Source organism: Megalops cyprinoides, chromosome 17 (genome assembly GCF_013368585.1).
Source record: "Megalops cyprinoides isolate fMegCyp1 chromosome 17, fMegCyp1.pri, whole genome shotgun sequence".
Classification (NCBI taxonomy): Eukaryota; Metazoa; Chordata; class Actinopteri; order Elopiformes; family Megalopidae; genus Megalops; species Megalops cyprinoides.
In genome coordinates, this window is record NC_050599.1 from 28,821,758 (window position 1) to 28,840,869 (window position 19,112).

The 19,112-nt window shown below is 46.3% G+C and overlaps 2 protein-coding genes across 11 annotated transcripts in view; one reads left to right on the forward strand and one right to left on the reverse strand.

Moving 5' to 3' along the window:
• Positions 1–2,558: 2,558 nt before the first annotated feature.
• LOC118792188 (creatine kinase B-type) lies at positions 2,559–6,322 on the forward strand. Its single transcript, XM_036549952.1, has 8 exons — positions 2,559–2,635; positions 3,463–3,665; positions 4,420–4,574; positions 4,679–4,811; positions 4,962–5,133; positions 5,393–5,516; positions 5,604–5,793; positions 6,144–6,322. Exons 2-8 carry the CDS (start codon positions 3,473–3,475, stop codon positions 6,320–6,322), a joined length of 1,146 nt encoding a protein of 381 aa, XP_036405845.1. The 5' UTR covers positions 2,559–2,635; positions 3,463–3,472.
• A 2,539-nt stretch (positions 6,323–8,861) lies between these two features.
• The window catches only part of LOC118792438 (MAP/microtubule affinity-regulating kinase 3-like), a 50,974-nt gene continuing 40,723 nt past the window's right edge, over positions 8,862–19,112 (reverse strand). For 2 of the 10 annotated variants that reach the window (XM_036550287.1, XM_036550283.1), the window contains 3 exons: positions 18,430–18,696; positions 12,329–12,373; positions 8,862–10,392 (listed from right to left, as the gene is read on the reverse strand). In XM_036550287.1, coding sequence (XP_036406180.1) covers positions 10,047–10,392; positions 12,329–12,373; positions 18,430–18,696 — 658 coding nt within the window. In that variant the 3' untranslated portion in view covers positions 8,862–10,046. Of the gene's footprint in view, positions 10,393–12,328; positions 12,374–12,470; positions 14,224–16,866; positions 16,894–18,429; positions 18,700–19,112 lie in introns of those variants that run through there. The other 8 variants (XM_036550286.1, XM_036550282.1, XM_036550288.1 and 5 more) reach the window with 7 other exon arrangements.

Sequence of the window (19,112 nt, forward strand, 5' to 3'; positions counted from 1 at the left end):
AACGTTAACATGATTTGAAACTCACTCACCTCAAATTCTTTGAATAAATCTGGATGTCTGTCTTTGAGGTGCTTCACTACGTTGTAAGCGTTTCCTCCTTTCGTCTGAAAAGTTCGATGGCACCGTTTGCATACTGGTTTTTGCGAATTTATCATTAATCCCTGATGACCCGCCTTGAAGGCAAAGTAGGCTACTTCTATACACGACTCTTACTGTTTTTTGTTTGTTTGTTTGTTTGTTTGTTTAGAGTCGAGGCGGAGCGGTCGCTGCAGCTGCAGCCCCAGTAGCTACGGTACTGTAGAAAAACGAGTACCATCACGTTTTCAGAACTTTGGAATCTACTTGGTACCGAAGTATCAGTACCTACGGTACTGTAGAAAATCGAGTACCGTAACGTTTTCAGAATTTTGGCATCAACGTGGTACCGAAGTATCGGTTCACGTGACATCCCTAGGGCAAGCAAGCTGCTTATGCAAGAGGGTGGAGCCTTTCTCCCACCCACACCTCGCTATCACCGACTGTTTTATCTCAGGGTTTTCGGTCAGTCCGCATGTTGGACAATATGAATATACACAATGTCCGATCTCTGTGTGCTAGCTTGCTGAAAATGTTAATGGAGACTGAAAGCTCTACAGAGCTGTTTAATTACTCCACTGTTGAATATAACTCACTGAGTATTTCTGGTGATGCAAGATGGAAAAAACTCTTAGGAATGACCCCTCTGATTCATGGATGTTAATGAAGGTTGCAATGGGTAGCTACTCTATGCTATTAACAACCCCTGCCCTGTATGTCGCTCAAATGAGGTGTACTGCACTGCTTTACAAACTAAAATTGTAAAAGCTTTACAGTCTGAACCACACAGTGTCTGTCAGGGCCATCTCCAGACACCAGTTTACAGAATAGAAAACACCAGTCTTCAACCCAACTGGCTTTGGATATATTCAGTAAACTTATGGACATTTATTTACAAGCATTCGTCTGGTGCTTCTGGTCCACCGTTTCCATTCAATTCCAATGTTTTCTAAGACCTTCTCTCTTGACGTTTTCCTGGGATCAGGGGAGAATTTTCTGGTTTCATCAAACAGCTGTTTTTGTTTCCTGTGGCCTCTGGGAAATGTATTCTGTCCAATGCTTTGAGACCACATGCACTACATTTTTGATAGATTCAGTTACTGTGTCTTCACATGGCAGATTTGGTGGGCCTGTTCCGACCACTTAGGTTTCTATGCATTGTAGGAAAAAAATAAAACTCAGAGATGACCTAGGAACCGTACAGTCGTTTGATCTTCTTAACTGGTGACGACTGCTTAAAACTGGTGACGACTGATACAACGAAAAACGAACGACAAATCTTTTCTTTCAAGTGCGAACAAACTGCCGGTAGTGATGAGTCTTTATGTAGCAGACCTGCATGAACGCGAGGAGTCCATAGCCTACCTTGAAAAAGTTTAGGACCGCGGTCTGCAATTAAAACAGCTTTTACAAAATAACAGCATCGCTAGCACTACGACGGAGATACTGGTTGCTACAATTCCAATCCTAACATCCCCTCGTTTACCTGCTGACATAATATACTCATTCTGTCTGCATGAAAGGCATCATGACAACTTCAATGACCTTTTGCCATGATACCATTCGAGAGTCCCAAAATTGACACCACACGTCCCCAGTGGATCGCAAGGATGCATTTTCATATCCATGCCCCAGAGTTTCATTTCACAAATCACAAAATTTAGTTGTTCAAAATGATCTTACGAATGCCGTCGAACTGTAACTCACCTTCGTTGAGATGCGCACAAGGCGCGAGTGGATCTCTGTCTCCTGTTGATGACGCTCAAAATCCAATCCTTAAGAGGACAGGAGAGAATTGAATAAATTCGGTGAGCATCCTATTCGCTTTCAATAATTTTATCCAATTACCAGACGTTACAGTTAAAACCTAGTATTATGTCAGTTCGGCTAATACGATCTACATGTTTGCGAAATTACCTGACAAGAACAATGATAACGATGATACAGCTGGATGGTTATATGCGCTGTTCTCTTCAAGTTTGTCTTTAATTCTTATGTTAACATGCAATGAAATATCGTTAGAAATATGCTCCGTTCGGAATTAAAACTGACTATAATGTCAGCACAACCACACCAATATCCTCAGATGTTACAAAAACATTGAAAGCTATATCGTGTGTTAAGGGTAAAATGGAAATTACTCTAGAAATACAAGCTGTAACGCAGGCGATCCATTACCTTTGATATCCCTGTCGAAATAAACCTAGCTCCTCATTTTAATTCTCGGCAGTCTATGTTGTATTAAATTCAGTTTCACGCATAATAACTCAGAGTGCTGTGAATTGGGAAAAAAAAAAAAAAAACAGAAACCGAAATTCAAAGAAAATGTACATGATCTCTGAAAGCGACTAAATTTCTACGCGTCGGGTATGTGATGGCGTTTAGTCGCTCTCCAATAGAATGAATGGACCGCAAATAGCAACCAATCACATGCAACCTCTTCTGGTATATAAAAACCATCCAGAACCACTTAATCTGGACACCAGTGTTAACGTTGGTGTGTTCATTCCTGGGTCGAAAACGGATCTTTGCCTCTTTTCCCAAAGAACTGCAACAAAAGGTAGGATTTTTAGCTGAAATGAATGCTAATTGATTATAGCAAATTAGATCCTTTAAAAAACTATTTTCTGCAAATGCTACACTGGAGGCACTAATATGTTACGAATTGGCATACAGACGACGGTCTTGAAAATGAGCTTTAAGATTTTTTTTTTCTGTCAGAGAAACGATTTGAATGCTGATGCAGTAAACCTTTACTCCATTTTTAATTGAGACACCGTTGTAAATCCGGAATGAATGTAAGGTTTTGTTAAATGTTAATAATCGGTTTAAAGCGTATTACACAATTCGAGATTGCTGAAATTGAGGCTCATGTTCAGTTGGGTTTAGAAGAGCTCAGCATAACTGAACTGCCATACAGATCAGAGAATGACCTTGTAATTTCCTCAGCATTTCTGCAAGGTCTTTGGAATCGTCGGCTACTGCGCATAACGCATTCGTTTGCGTTGCAGACAAAGCACAGGACATAAAACGGTCTCGCTGCGCCCCATTTTCTCTCCTGCCTATTTCCCTCAAACGTGTCCATTTAATCCATTGATTTTAAATTTATGGTTTTAAAACATGACGCAAGTATCATAAGCTTTTAACCCTTTGCCATGGACATAATGAAAGCCGCTATTTTTAAAACGTTACCATACGCTTTTAACGCCTCTTACAATTGACAGTACAATAACTAATTACTGCAATAGTATGCACAAGTAAACTAGAGCGTCAATATGGTATTTAGGTTTGAACCAGTAATCCCCGTTTGTCGAATCCACTGTGGGCGGTTATGAATGTTTACAGAATTCAAATCTGGTTTCTTCTCTCGTTCCGTCTCGCGCACAGGTGAGCAATCATGCCTTTCGGTAACACCCACAATCTGCTGAAGATGAACTACTCCGCGGAGCAGGAGTACCCCGACCTCAGCAAGCACAACAACCACATGGCGAAGGTGCTAACTCAGGAGATGTACGAGAAACTGCGGGACAAACAAACATCCAGTGGATTTACCCTGGATGACGTCATCCAAACCGGGGTCGATAACCCAGGTAAACACGCCGAGCGGTCTTTCAGTTCCGTCGACTCGGTGTGCATTTTTTTTAAAGGGCGACCCAGACTTCAGGTGCGCCGCAATGCCAGTCTCTATAGCCATATGCATCTATAGCTGCATGGCGACCTTGCCCAAGGGCAGTTTCTGGCTGCGCCCTGCGGAGAAGTTCGAGACCTCCGCAAACCTATTGGAAATGTCTTCCATCAGGGGTCATAACGCAAACGTTGTAGTAATCGCCTATTTGTAGGAGGCGCTAATGGCGTGGAGATGAGCTCACTGCTTCGGACTGCCTTCCGATAAACGTCCCGGCGCAGGCCCCAAGCTCTTCGCGTCGCCTGCAGGCGCACCCCTAATACCGGATGCACAAAAGGGGACCACTGCTGAGCAAGCCATCTGTTGGCATGGTTACTCATGACCTTGTGCAGTAGTAATCAGGTCCTGCAGCATCTGGCTGATCTGAGGATAGGTGTAATGGATGGCTTGATTGTGGGTACCAGGAATAAAAATGTACATGATCCTGACAACTGCACAATTGGGCTCGTAACCCTTCCCATGCCAAATGGAGATGGCTGGCACCCAGACCAACTCACGGTAGATGTTATTAAAGCTGGCTTAATGAGTGGAACCTCCCTTATACAAAACTGGTTCAAGCATTCCACCACAAAAGGCATTTAATGTTGGTATTGTGAGTTTGGGGTCAGAACTGGTGAAAGCCTCTTCCTGAGTTGGATTAATTTAATGCCCCCCCACAGGCCACCCCTTCATCATGACAGTAGGCTGTGTGGCTGGTGACGAGGAGACCTATGAAGTGTTTAAGGACCTGCTAGACCCTGTCATCGAGGACCGCCACGGAGGATACAAGCCCACAGACAAACACAAGACTGACCTTAATGCAGACAACCTGCAGGTACCCCACTCCTCCATCCTGGCCTCACTCCATTGTCCGCCTTGTTACTCTGTTCACTGTGCGGCTGTCCGCTGCCAAAATCTAATGCTGCTGCTGTTTTACAGGGCGGGGACGATCTGGACCCTGACTACGTCCTGAGCTCCCGCGTCCGCACTGGCAGGAGCATCCGTGGCTTCTGCCTGCCCCCCCACTGCAGCCGCGGGGAAAGGCGTGCCATTGAGAACCTTTCCATTGAAGGTAAGACTTCCTATGCCTCACTCTGGTGGCTACAACTAGAATTGCATCCCCAGCCAGTCCACCGTTGAAGTCAATGGGCAGAGGTAGTTGAGTTGATGCAGTGGATTTTTTCCCCTCTGAAGGCATCTCTTGCATATTTGTTGGCCTAAGGTTTAAGTGCCCTGGACGGGGACCTTAAGGGGAAATACTACGCTCTGAAAGACATGACAGAAGAGGAGCAGCAGCAGCTGATTGATGACCACTTCCTTTTTGACAAGCCTGTCTCCCCTCTGCTGTTGGCCTCTGGGATGGCACGTGATTGGCCAGATGCCAGGGGAATCTGGTGAGTCATCTGACATCTGGGGGATGAACAGGGTTCCTTTCCCTTACTGCTAAGGCATGTGTTGGGTTTAGCGAGTTTCTCCAGCTTAAATTCCATAAGTTGTGTTATGCTACATGTCTGGTTTGTCTGGAAGTGTCCATTAATAACTTTTGAAAATGCAGGACAGTAAAAATCATCTGAATCCTCCACCCCCCCTTTATATTACAGTTGTCTCCATGGTGTAGTTGAGTTAGAATGTTTTTGAAATGTCTGTCTCCAGGCACAATGACAACAAGACCTTCCTGGTCTGGGTGAATGAGGAAGACCACCTCCGTGTCATCTCCATGCAGAAGGGTGGGAACATGAGGGAGGTCTTTACCCGCTTCTGCACCGGCCTCACCAAGGTAATAGGTGGACCTGAGCATGGGATTTACCCAAACCCCACCCCTTGGAGCCATGCCCCTTAACCTGTCTCTCCCTGCCCCCTGCAGATTGAGTCCCTGTTTAAGGAGAAGGGCCATGAGTTCATGTGGAATGAGCACCTGGGCTATGTGCTGACCTGCCCCTCCAACCTGGGCACAGGGCTTCGCGCAGGGGTCCATGTCAAGCTGCCCAATCTCAGCAAGCACGAGAAATTTGGGGAGGCCCTCAAGAGGCTGAGGCTCCAGAAACGTGGCACAGGTGTGTGGCACTTCACTGCTGTGACATCACCAAAGTGACCTGTGAAGTTCACATGATCAATACACAGACCAGGTCATGTCTGAGCATGTCACCAGTCCATCAGAGTGCCTTCAAGTAGAGAAACGCTACAAGCCCTGTTGTCATTGAAATGAATCATTGACTTGCTTTAGGACACCCAAGTGATTCCATAAGACTTACTGTAAATTCAGCTGTGTGGTTCAGAATTGAATCCAATGTTATGTAACATGTTACATGCAACCTGTAAGTCCCTCTGCATGAGAGTGTCTGTTAAATGACAATGTGTCTGTTTGGCGCAGGTGCATTTTTATTCTGTTCGTCTCCTCCTTCAGGTGGTGTTGACACTGCAGCTGTGGGCGGCGTCTTTGACATCTCCAATGCTGACCGCCTGGGCTTCTCTGAGGTGGAGCTGGTGCAGATGGTGGTTGACGGCGTCAAGCTGCTGGTGGAGATGGAGAAGCGGCTGGAGAGCGGGCAGTCTATTGATGACCTCATGCCTGACCAGAAGTGAACACTCCCCTGCCCTGTAACTGTGCCCCTCCCCACCCCCATCCCCTCACCCCACCACATGCCCCCCTCCCCCAATCCACCAACAGAGCCCTTCAGTAATCTTAAAACCTACATCAAGGAATACACTCTGACCGAGCGCTAGAGGCACTTAAGTTAGACGAGTCTTCCACCAGTGTGATAAAGGATTTCTTTTGTATCGGGACATCTTGCGATGTCAAGGGATGATCTTAACACCTGAAATAAAGGCCCATGGAAAACACTGGTTTGTCCTCCTTTCACTTGTGGTGGTTATGGCTCACTGATGGAACAGAGCTGCAGGCTGTAGCAGTGGGTTTTTTTTTTTTTGTACTTTTTTTTTTTGTACTTTTTTCCTTCAGGAGCCTTAGGTCTGCATCTGAAGGTTCATTGGCATGTCCTCCCTATGCAAATCTGAATCGATGCTTTCTGGGTTCCACAAAAGGCAAGACTTAGAGTTATGATCAAGATTTTCAATTGAGTTTTGCTTTAATATGGTCCAACCCCACCCAGTCTCATGTTTACAGCTGCTTATGGAGACTGTGTCACTAATCAGATCCTGCACACCATGCCCTGGCAAAAGGGAGCCAGTGATGGCTGCTCTGTGACTTTGTGAGCGGGTAAGCTTTCAGTGGCTTTGGTGCTTTAGTTACTAGAGATTGAGGCAGCATGCAACCATCACTAGCCAAGAGTGGAATTGATCAAGTAATTGCCTTGCTACTAAATATACAGTACCACAGCCTTTGATGTGTATTAATGAATTTTGATTGGTACAGCATTGCAGGAGCTCAAAAGGAGATTCTCTTTCATGCATGTATATTGGCTCAGATGTGCTTTAAACAGGGTGAGAGGATATTTTACAATAGCAGAACCTAAAGAATGTCAGTATCTGCTGTAAGCAGTACATCAAATCACATGCTTGTGTTCATTATGAATCAACTTCCTGCCATTTGACCCAACTGAGTGATCAGGGCACTTTGGCCGTGTGCAAGCTGAATTAAGGTTGCCTAATATGAATCCCAACCATTTGGTGCCAAATTTTGATTCTGATCCAGGATCAGTTGCCAAGGGAAGATGGCACCTACTATTTTTGGCTGTGTGAGTACATTCCCCACAGTCAGATCTATGAAGGTAAAGCACCCATTCAGTGCACACAGACTGCAACTCTTTCTGAGAATGTGAATGGCTATGCTGTAGATGGAGGAGTGAGGCTTAAGGAGCCCCCTGAATTTATGCAGGTACCATAAGCTGTGAATCACCAACTGGCATGAAAGCCAATCATCACAATATTGAGAGTCACTGATAACACATTCAGCCCTGACCCCTCTTTCATCACTAAGTACATGTTTGAGTGCAGAAGTGTTTCAAAATTAGAGCTCTTCCACAAGTGTTCTGCAGGTTTTTTCTTCCTCTTTTGATGAAGCGGGCATAGCTTCCTTAGCTTTAGCACAAGTCACAGACTCAAGTTTGAATCTCAGAGCTTGACCCGCTCTCACCACCAAAAGGATACAGATCAGATAAGGCCAGACCAGAAGACCCAGCTAAATCTTAAGATGGGTGTTTCAACCCAAACTAACTGGCTTGCCACATCTGTGGTTTGTGCGTTACCAGGGCCTGTTTGCAATTGGATAAATCAAATGAAAAATATGCTTTATTTTTTGTGAATGACACAGAAGTAAGGGATAGGGATGTTCCGTGGTAAAATAAAACACAGGGAAGGTGCTTGGTTGGACGTTTGGCATCTACTGGCTCCCCTTGTATGGAATGTAATTTGCAACTAGCACTAAATAGCAGTTTTTTTAATTTACAAAGAGAATAATGTCAAGTCATCACTTTGAAACTTTCTTTAGCTGGTTGTACTTTTCAGAGGTGTCTCACTTAAAGACCAGCCCTGTGTTGCACTGGGTTGATAAATGGATGTCCGACTGCTGGGAAAGAAATGCTTCACGAAATGCAGATTTAGAGGCCGGGAGAGGGACATCTTTACTGCATGTGACTTGCAATGTTTAAAATCCAAGGCCACAATGATTCTTCTGAGCGTGTCACATGTTTCTCATCAGGAAGGCAGAAAGAGGCCCTGCCCCCTGTAACATCCAAAATATGCACGCACAGCTCTCCATTTACGCAGCTAAAATGTTTGCATGCATGTTGCAGACAAGGATAAAAGGGGACTTTCTACAGAAAATGCAGCTCAGTGGTGGCTCCTGGTGGCCTGATGTATAACACAACAAAGGCTATCTGTTTTGGGAATGAAGCCTCATTCTTAACCAACAAGTTTGTTCAGTAACATTTCAGAGGCACAAAAGTTGAAATGACATCGCCCAAAATTTAATCAATTCCATTCCTCTAACTGTCATTTTGGAGTTCATCAGTCTACTACAAGTTCAAATCATCTGTAATGTCTGTAGATGTGGTCAGCTGCTCTAACAGACAGCGATGGGCTTTCAATTATTATACATTCAATTAATGCTCAGAGATGGGGCTGTGCATCCGCAAAGAGAGACACGGAGGCTTGCAGACTGTTGGATGTTTTATTGGAGACACTGGTAACCTTTACCTGGTGAGGAGTTACATTATTTTCATAATTCCTGGCTCAATGCAGGACTTATAAAAGAAAAGGAAGAAGCATAACAATATGCAGATCTTGCAAAACTAAGTTACAGTATTTACATTCCAAAAAAATCAGTGCTTGCTCTTCTCCGGGCTGGAGGGGGAACACTGAAATCTGTAAATGGCAATTCCTACATGAGCTTTGCCCCAGAACGGCCAATCAGATCTGACTCCACCCACGGTCTCAGAGAGGGCCAGACCAGATCAAAGATGGCAACACATTTACAGCAGAGAAGGTACAATATTAAAGAGGAAATCAGCTAACTATTCATACCGGCCTGAGACAGAGGGTCTCCCTGACCTCCACTTCAACTACCCATGAGGCACTGCACACACCTTTCTCTGCATAGCCAAACAGAGCGCAGGGAGGGCGTGTGGGCCCTCCTCCTTTGGCCGCTGTTAGTTTCTGTGTGCTGGGAGCTGTATTTATGCATAACGGCTCTGTCTCACTGACAGTCACAGCCCACTCAATACCTGGGTAACATGAATACAAATACATTAAGACCCCACCCCAAAATATTAATACAATAATTTCATCTAAATGTTGTGCAATAAATTGTCATATCTATCCAGTAGTTTCTTGGGCTGGTGGCCCTTCCTCCCGGTATTACCAAGAGGATTCTGGATAGCCTGCGGAGAGGTGCAATCCCCACAGCCTGGACAGAGAGGCGAGGTGACTCCCTTCTACTGATCTGAGATCATCTCAGCCCAGCCATCAGTAGCTCTCCTCTCTAGGTAAGTGGGTTTTAAACCCTATTTGGGGGAGGGGGGTATTGTAGATTGCTGGGGAGAGGAGGGACAAAAGCTATTTGATGCTGTAGTGCAGTTACAATCCAAAGTTCATGGTCTCTTCCACAGCAGCTTAAGAACTCCTGCCATATCAATAATAACAATAACAATAATAATAATACCATTTCAAAGATGCAGGAAATTATTGCCTAAAGCATTATTCTATACATTATTTCCAATGCACTGAGTGTTTGAAGAAAAAAAAAACACATTTCCGTAACTGCTACTTTAGAGAATGTACAGCTTAGTAACATATTGTGAACGTTTTTGCTTTTTTTGCGTTCCTTTTTTTTGTATTTTTCTTCTTTGTGTTACAGCTTTAACTCGTTGGCGATTTTGGAGGCGATGTTCTTGAAGGCGATGGAGGTCCCCGATATCCGCTTGAAGCGCACGCCGTTGAGTGAGAGGCGGGGCAGCTTGCATACCTCCATCTCCCACTGGACAAGGCTCTCGGCACGGCCGTCACCGTGGACACAGAGGAGCAGGAAGCGCTCGCGCTGCTCATAGTCGCAGTTGTTGGCATCCAGGACCTTGCGGATCTCACGCATCATGTCGCTGGGCTCCATGGAGCTGGTGGTCCGCATGCTCCAGGTGAAGCGCAGCGAGCGGGGCTTTGAGTCCTTGCTCTCCTCTTTCTGATCCCCAGCGACGTTGCGACTGTGGTGGGGGGTGGGAGATGCGGAGTCAGGCAAGGGCGGTGTGTATGTGTGTGTGTTTACTTGTGTGAGCTTGTTCGTTCTTCTGCCTCCGTATCATTTTTGACAAATTTGTGCATGTACAAGCTTTACAATGTGTGTGTGTGCGTGTGAGAGAGAGAGAGAGAAATATTCTGTGTATATCTACATCAATGTGTGTGGTTTTGTTATATACTACCCTGTGTGTGTGAACATGCTTGTTTTTTGTGTATGTCAATCTTCGTCAGTTTGTGTTTTCACATGTTTGAGAGACCGACTACATCCACAGCTTAAAACAAAGCAGGCAATGAGGTGAAATGACTGGTGTTACATCGTGTTCAAGCTAAGTTTATGTCATTGTTCCCCTCCGAGGGGAAGGGGAAACTGAGGGAGATCGTACTTCATTGACAGATCCATGCTGTGGAGCGAGTGCATTCACACGAGTGTGTGGGTGAGCAGAGCATGCGGTTCACTCTGGGCACACATGCAACAAACACAGACACAACCCGGCAGCATGGGCTTCTGCATGCAAGGACAATGGCAGGCAACTCATTCCAATGACTCAGTCAAATCAAACTTGACTCACTCCAATGACTCAGTCAAACCAAATCCAACTCATACCAATGACTCAACCAAACCAAATTCAGCTCAGATCAACAGCTCAACCATACCAAGCTCAAGTGGCTCAGTCCATCCAAACTCAACTCATAACAATGACTCAGTAAAACCAAACCCAACTCACACTGCTGACTCAACAAAACAAAATGGTAAACAGAAGAATGGAAGCTGTATGACAGAAGGTTAAATGTACTTTTGTGATACATTTGTGACATGCGTTTAAAAGTTACTTCATGAGCCCCTTATATAAGGCAGTCAGATATTCAACTTTATAGAGAATGATCGATTAGTTATTAAATGGGGCCTACAGTGGTGCCTTAAATGTGTTAAAGGGGCAGATATAAAAACGTGTAATAACTTTACCACTGATTTAGCATTAAATCACCTCTTATACCTTTTTCATTCTCATTACTAACTATAGAGCTGTCAAACCTAGATTAGTACTCTAATAAAAATTACATAAAATACACAGAGCTCAGCTAAATGTAAACCAGCATCAATTAGCATGCTCCCAGGACTAGAGCAGGGAAATTATGCATTTCAGGTAATGCTGTTATCAGACTATGCCACTAGGTGTCAGCGCAGTCCTGTCATGACTCACTCACTGCTGCCCTCTGCTGACAACCAGACCAGCGGAATGGAGATGTGCCTTTGATGCAGTTTGCAGTGGTCTAATAAACAGGACATCTGAGTGGGGCCAACGGCAGGCCTATCGTGACACCTCCAGGCATGAAAATATGAATGTGGGCAGAAGCCTGGCCAGTCGAAGTGAAAAACAGACTCTGCCCACTTCCCTTCTTCAAAAATGAAACACAGGGAGATGTTCAGTCGCACACTACCTTACTGGACTATTATTAAGTGATTTTTGTTAGCAGCCATCATTAAGATGTGCAGGTACTACCAGTGGCATGTATGATCACACCACCCACTGGCTTCTGTGAAGCAGTTTTCCTTCTCCCTGAGGCTAGTAAGGTTAAAATGTATGCCATGAAACAGTTTGAAAGATCTCCTGGACCTCATAAGGCTCTATGTTACGTACAAAGGCTGCCCAAACAGATATGGGAGTAAGCATGGAATAACCAACAGCCCAGTTTTCCACCAGGGGACTGAGGGCCTCTGCAATGGACAAGACGAAACAATTCTCCACCAGCTAAGCTCCAAAATCCCTCAGCTTTCCTGAGGAATATGCCCAGCACAGCAGAGAACAGTGACAGGGTGAACTGCATCGGATGAGGGGGTGAAGAGAAGTGGTGGTCAAGAGAGGGGTGACGACACGCTCAATTCAACAATGACCATCTCACCTTGAGCCCTCAAATCGCCCGTTCCTCTCAAACTCTGCTGGGACTCTAATGGGGGGGAGGGGAAGGGGAGGGGAGGCAAGGAGGAAGGGAGGAAGAGGATGTCAAAGATAAAGAGAGAGAGCTTAAATTCCACTGAAGGCAGGAGGAAAAAAAAACAACTTGTCAGTTAGGAAGTGGTCAAAGGAGAGAGAAAGAGGGAGAAGACAGTCAACAGAGTTAGAAAACCAAGAAAGTCATAAGCCAGTGTCTATGTCTTCTCTGCAGCTCCATGTGTGTCCGTGACAGATGTGGTGTAAAGGGAGGGCAATTCCCAACCTGTCCATATACTGGACATGCAGTTCAAATGCAGCAGACTGGGAAATGAGGGGTTTGTGAGTGTTGGGAATGAAAGGCCTTTCCCTCGACTGGGACCGAACTGTGCATGTCCCGCTGTCCTCCTCCTGGCTTTGATTTTGACATGCAGACTCAAATTGGCGGCAGTGGGGCAGTCTTGCTGGCAGTCGCTCTTTCTTGCTTCTTTAACTGAAGAGGAACAGGACAGACAATGGGAGCGCACGCAGGGACGACACAGGGAAGGGGGCGCTCTTTTGTGGGATGCTGGGAGTGTTTGTGTATGGTGAGTGGTTGGCAGTGGTCTGAGCTTGTGGGTACTGGGGGACGTGTATATAACGATGTGCACAAATACATACAGACACGCAAACGCACGCTTATGTGCACAGACAGATATATCAGACCATCAGGTACATGCTGACAGAACGCTTTACAACAGTACTGTGTGGAGGTCATGCAGACTGTGGTGAATGGAAGGGTGGGAGGGACTCTGTAGGGTGGTGGGAGGGAGTGGTTGGAGGCTGAGAGAGTGGGGTGGAGGGGCAGTGGTGACAAAGGGTGATGGGTGCAAACCCTCAGGAAAGGGCATGGGAGAGGTTAATCCGGTTAGCCTGGTGAGGAGCTGAACACCCATACTGGTGACAAAGGCTACATTATATTCACTGGACAAGGGGACCCATATTGATATTTGGGGATTAAAATTATATACATTTTTCCCTCCAAGGGTGGCCTGGGAGCACCACTGAAACTCAAGAGTTTCTGAGGGACTTGCAGACTGAGGTTTGTGTGGCCTGAAATGAGCCTGATACCTGGGCAAAAGGGAAAGGCTGGATGTGCCTTTGAGTCTGCACCAGCTCTTAGAATCCCTACAGCACACAGTGGTGGTGCCGTTGGGACTCAGGCCATGGGAGGAGCTGCAGTTTGGAAAGTATGTGTCTTTCATGGAGCCTTCCTGAGACACACATGTATGTACAGCCTCCTCCTCATTCAGGCACAATTGAGACAGGGACCAAAGCATGCTTAGTGCTTCCGTTTGACCTCGACAAGGCCTCTCAACCCCAGCTACCCCTGAATATTAGCTTCTGATAATCTTAGCTCTGCAGAGGGAAGGTGGGGGCATCCCTTCTGTGCTCCACTCACAGGAAACTCCACATACTCACCATGGCTGTAACAGGTCAGGTGCCCCTCTCTAAGGTACCTGATATCCTGCTGAACATACCGACTCTGATATGGGACTCTGTGGAGGAAATTTGGTTCCCCAGATATGGGAAAGGGGGTTACTGTTGGGGCAATGGGATGGTGGGGAGGGAGGTGGCCTTTGGCTGTGGGGGCAGGGTTTGAAGCATTGGTGTGGGCAGTGGAGTGCTGCACCTCAGCGTCAGTGCCGTGTGTCTGTGTGTGAGCTGTGTCTGGGGGGGTCATTCTATTGGCAGAAGGACCAGGGGAGCACAAAGCCCTAGCACAGACTCAGCAGCTGCTGTCACAAGAACGTGGTTCACATAGTCCCTTACTCTAGTTCTCCAACTCCAATTTTCTATAACTTTCTATATCTTCTGCTGGTGAATCTGCAAAAGAAGATGGATTCTTAAAGAAAGTGCTGTTTTTCATTGATGCAACACAGGGGAAAACAAATTAATTAGAGCAGAACAGGAAAATAAATCGATGCAAGAGACACGATCACAAAGAGAAAAAAACTGCAGAGTGGAAGTAGAGAGCGAGGCACTGAGGACTTAACAGTAACAGTTTTTGGTCCGGGGGACAAAGGGTTTGGCAGGCCCTGATTTGCCAGACTGCCTTTTGGTGGGGTCATTACTGACCCTGAGAAGAGGAACAGCAGGGAATTACACAGCACAGACTCATCAGGATTTGTCACCATCACTGTGGCTCCCGCAAAGGGAACAAGGTGAGGCATATTTGCCCCCCTAAGCGGGTAACATAATTCAAAAAAGCACCATCACTCTTGAGCCTAGGTCTTCAGACAGAGGCAAGACGATCCTTGAATCTCAGGGCTGAATCATAAGTGAGGGTTTTGCTCTGCATGGCTCCACCCTGTGGCCATCTTTCATGCAGCGTAAGCTGGAGGCCACTGCACCTTGTTTGAGAAATCAAACATTTTTGATCAAAAAAATTGAAGTTACTTATTATATTTATCATTTATTATTTCTGGGATGTGGTGGCAAGGAGGTGTAATTTCTGGGGAGTGAGCTACAGAGATCTGGATTCCCAGACTGGATATTGAACCCTTCAATTCCCAGATGATCCGTTCTGGTGCTTTCCCCCAGGGAGAGAGTAGAGTTGTCCAAGGAATGGTGTAAGCGATGATGACATGAAAAAGAAATGAACGGAGAGGACGGAGGATGGGGGGCAGTGAGTGACATGACAAAATGCACACAGCGCAGCCTGGACTGCGATGGCCTTCCTGCATGGTGTGGCCAGGCAGCGCCACGAGCACCAGAGTGGAGACTTTCAGGTCTCGTTGCTTCCTGAGACAGCTTACCATCACCCTGCCTCAGCTCAGCCTCCAGGTCACAGGGGAGACGCTACCATCAGACTCTGTGACACAGTGAGTAAACTAACTCTGGAATTCCAGCAGCTTTTTTAAGGGTTAGAAGCCCTCATAAGAGTGCTTTTAGAGTGAGTAAGAAAGGTAGTTTCCTACTCATCTGGAGTGCTCCAGTGGAGCATGTCTTGGAAAGTGAGCTGTGTCTTTCAGTAGGGTGGCGCTACCTGCCGTTTGGGCTCAGCACACTGACAGCCCCACCACACGGCTCCACCAGGAAATGATACATCAGACAGAGATCGTCCAATGCACAGACTGCCATTTCCAATACTGACACGATGGGGCCATTTCTCATTTAACCTCCAGGCAGGGGTTTCACTCATTTATTGAGGGGGGATTGCAAATACATTGGTCCAGTCCCATGTCATCCTTTTAGCACACTTTGAGAAACTGGTTGTGAAGGAGAGATGGATGAAAAGACACTGAAATCACCCAAACACTGTGGACTCTACGCCAGTTCTGCTCCATGGACCAGATCAGGACTTGCATTATAGAGAGAGGACAGAGGTACTGAGTGCTCCCCCCAGGACTTAAAGGTAGGGAGGTGGGGCTGGGAGAATCTGGGGGGACACGAGCCACAGGATAGGGGGAACAGTCTGTGAAGGACCACTGGGGCACGGAGGGGATGGGGTGGCTCAGAGAGGCGGGGTCTCGATACCTGAGCGCTGTCCTGCGACGTGACCCCCTTTTCAATCGACACATCTTTCGGCAGCCAAATTTAGGGCCCAGTAAGGAGGCCTGAATTACACAACCAAGAGTTTGTTACCTGGTCACACAGGTGACAGCACAACACACACACACACACATTTCTGATGTTTCCATGGCACTGCTCCCAGACTAGGAACAGGAGGAGTGGCACAACCATCCTTGACATTCAATATATCCTGACATAACATGTCACAGTCCAGAAAAACTGACACAGTGATGGTTCATTAAAAAATAACAAGGCCCCAAGGATGGGACCTTACAGTACTTCTAAAGCCACTGCTCCCATAGTCTATTGGAAAAGTTGGAATGGCTATGCATAGCATCAAGGGATGCAAGGGATGCACCTGCAGACACCTAGAGTCTACAACTGGGTAGAACCAAAATCTCATTCAACCATACAGAGAGACACACTGAACAGTTACAATCTTACTTTCCCTGTGCTGCCCAGTGTCTTAAGGACCATCATTTGCATAGCAATTAGAAAAACGGTTGTTATAATGGTTGTTATAATGATAGTTAAAAAGGTGCAACTGCAACACTTCCTGCACTTGGAAGTCAACATTTCAGTGCATGATTAAATATACTCACACTGAACAGAAGATACTTACCTGATGTTTGTGCACTAAATTGAACACTATTTTACACATAGAATCAACAAGCAGTGTCAGTAATTGTTCACAGACCTGACCCCTGTAGAAAGTCATGCACAGGATATTAGTAGAGAGCTGCTTCCTGGCTGTTGATTGGTCCTGGCGTTTATCTGAGGGGAAGGAGGCTGCCACAGGCATGCTCAATCGCAGTCCAATCAGGCTGCCGCTCTGGGTGAGTCTCAAGCATTTAGTTTGGCTTTCCTTTCATGTTAAAAAGCTACGCTCTCTTTTTAAATTCTTTTTCTCTTCATTTGGGTTAATTACAAAAAGAAGCCAATTGAAGGTCCTACCTTTTGGTAAACCTGAATGACATGTTTCTACAAAACACAAAAATAAAATAACAAATGTCTTATCAAAAAAAAGGTGAAAACAACATGCAGATAGGTATGCTATTTGGAGAAAAAACATGTAGATAGGTAGGCTACTTTGCATGGGTAAAAAGAATCAGGAGGCCAAAGACAACATGGTGAAGATTTTAACAAACAGAATCTATTAACCTATAGCAGCTGTAGGGTTATTACTGATTGCTCAAGGCCTGTCCACTCAGGGTGCAGTCAAGCTTTGGTGTGACTGTGCCTGTATATCACTTCCTGTAGCACTGCTGTAGTGCTTTCTGTACCGATCTATACCATTCCCTGTAGTTCCATCTCTTCTGTAGCCCCTCCATGTAGTACTATCCATTTCCTTACCTGCAGTCCCTCTGTGTAGTACTACCCATTTCCCTACCTGTAGCCTTCCATGTAGTTCTACCTATTCTGCTACCTGTAGCCCCTCCATGTAGTGCTACCTATAGTGCTACCTGTAGCAATTCGCTGTAGTGCTACCTATTCTGCTATCTGTAGCCCTCATGTACATGCTCAGTCTCTGCATTTGGTTCTCTGGAGGCAGTCAGACATGCAGACTTATATATTGCTGAATAAGGGGACATCTTTATCTTTATCTCCTGCTGTAGAAAGGCACTGCAAATACAGCATTTGAGGGCAAGGACTGAGACTGGAGTATAATTACAGTTACCTGGGATCTCATGTGATTTAGCTATAAAAGACACAATGTCTGCAGTGTTGTCTTCTTCACAGAGTCTGTGAGCTGCATGGAGCATGCATAATTTGGCACACCCAAATAAAATATCAGCACTGTGGGACTGATGGGTCAAATCAGTGACTGCTTGCAAACACAGCCCATTTGCGGGACTGTGACATGCATTTGAACACAGAGAGTTGAAGCACAGCAGGTCAGTCGGTCTCAGTTTCACACCAATCCCTACAAATGGTACAACAGTCTGCAGGTATGAATGGTGGAAGAGGTCTACCTGCAGTCTTCAGTGTGCTGATTAATGCCAACAGTCACAATGATACTGCCATACATATATATGAAACACCCAAAAGACCAAATGGGGTTGGTTGAAATGTTATTGCTAGTTATCACATTAGCAGGAGCATAATGGAGTTTATTCAGTAGGCTGGGGGAGAAGTACAGTATCATAAAATGAAAACCAGGGAAAGTGTCTGGTTGGACATACCAATTCTGCACCAACTAGTGTCTGTTAAAAGGCTGAGCTATGAATACCTTCTACATTAAAACACTATGCCTTCATTTACACTTTTCAGAGGAGGAACATGAATTTCAATTACACAACAAAAGACATAGACTTTTGGTATACAGCAAGGAGACCCAGCTTTGGACACCCTCCAGAGACCTCCCTCGGCCTCTAAAACAACCAATTTGCAACCCCACACTGGGTGAAAAGACTTGACCTGAGGAGGCCTAAAGCCGGTGACCATGATTCGGGCCCACGATCATCACCACGGAAACCTTACGGCAGAGCGCACAGGGGCTGGGGGGCACAGACCTACCTGCGCGTGAGCTTGGAGGTGAGCTTGGTGAAGAGGTTTGTGGAGCCGCGGCTCCGGGACTGGGAGAGGGGTGTGGCATCATGGGAGAGGGTGGGTGAGGCGGGCGGGCCGTTGTAGGTGGCGGTGCGGCGCTCGCGCAGCTGGCCACCGTGGAAGGTGCTGCGGCTGGCCGTACCGCGCGGAAAGCGCAGCCGGTCTGGTGGCGTGGCGCTGCTGATGCTGTGGGTGGATGCCACCGGGTTGCGCTGGCCCACTGGCACCGCCGTGCTGCTGGGGGTGGGGGGGCGCAGGAGACATGGGTCAGAGAGGAAAACCCACACAACAACCCAAGGCTTACAACAGAGGGGCAATAAAATAGACTCTGTTTCCAGCAGAAACACTGCTGTCCCTACTGTCCACATCTCAGATTACAGACCTGGAACACAGGGGCCAGGTTAAGGTTGGTGAGATCCTACCAGCCACTTTTGAATTTTCAGTGTGGAAGAGTCAGATGTCACACTGCGTGTCCCCTCTGTGGCAGGTTTAGTGACACACTTCAGTACGGATATATGGTACCTTTCACCTGGTTTCTGCTCCCTTACTGGGATGGAATATCAATCAATAGACCTCTCTGGCTCTGTTTGCTCCTGGGTAATGTGGGCCACATTTAGGGTGTACTCACACTAGGCAATCCGCACCGTGCC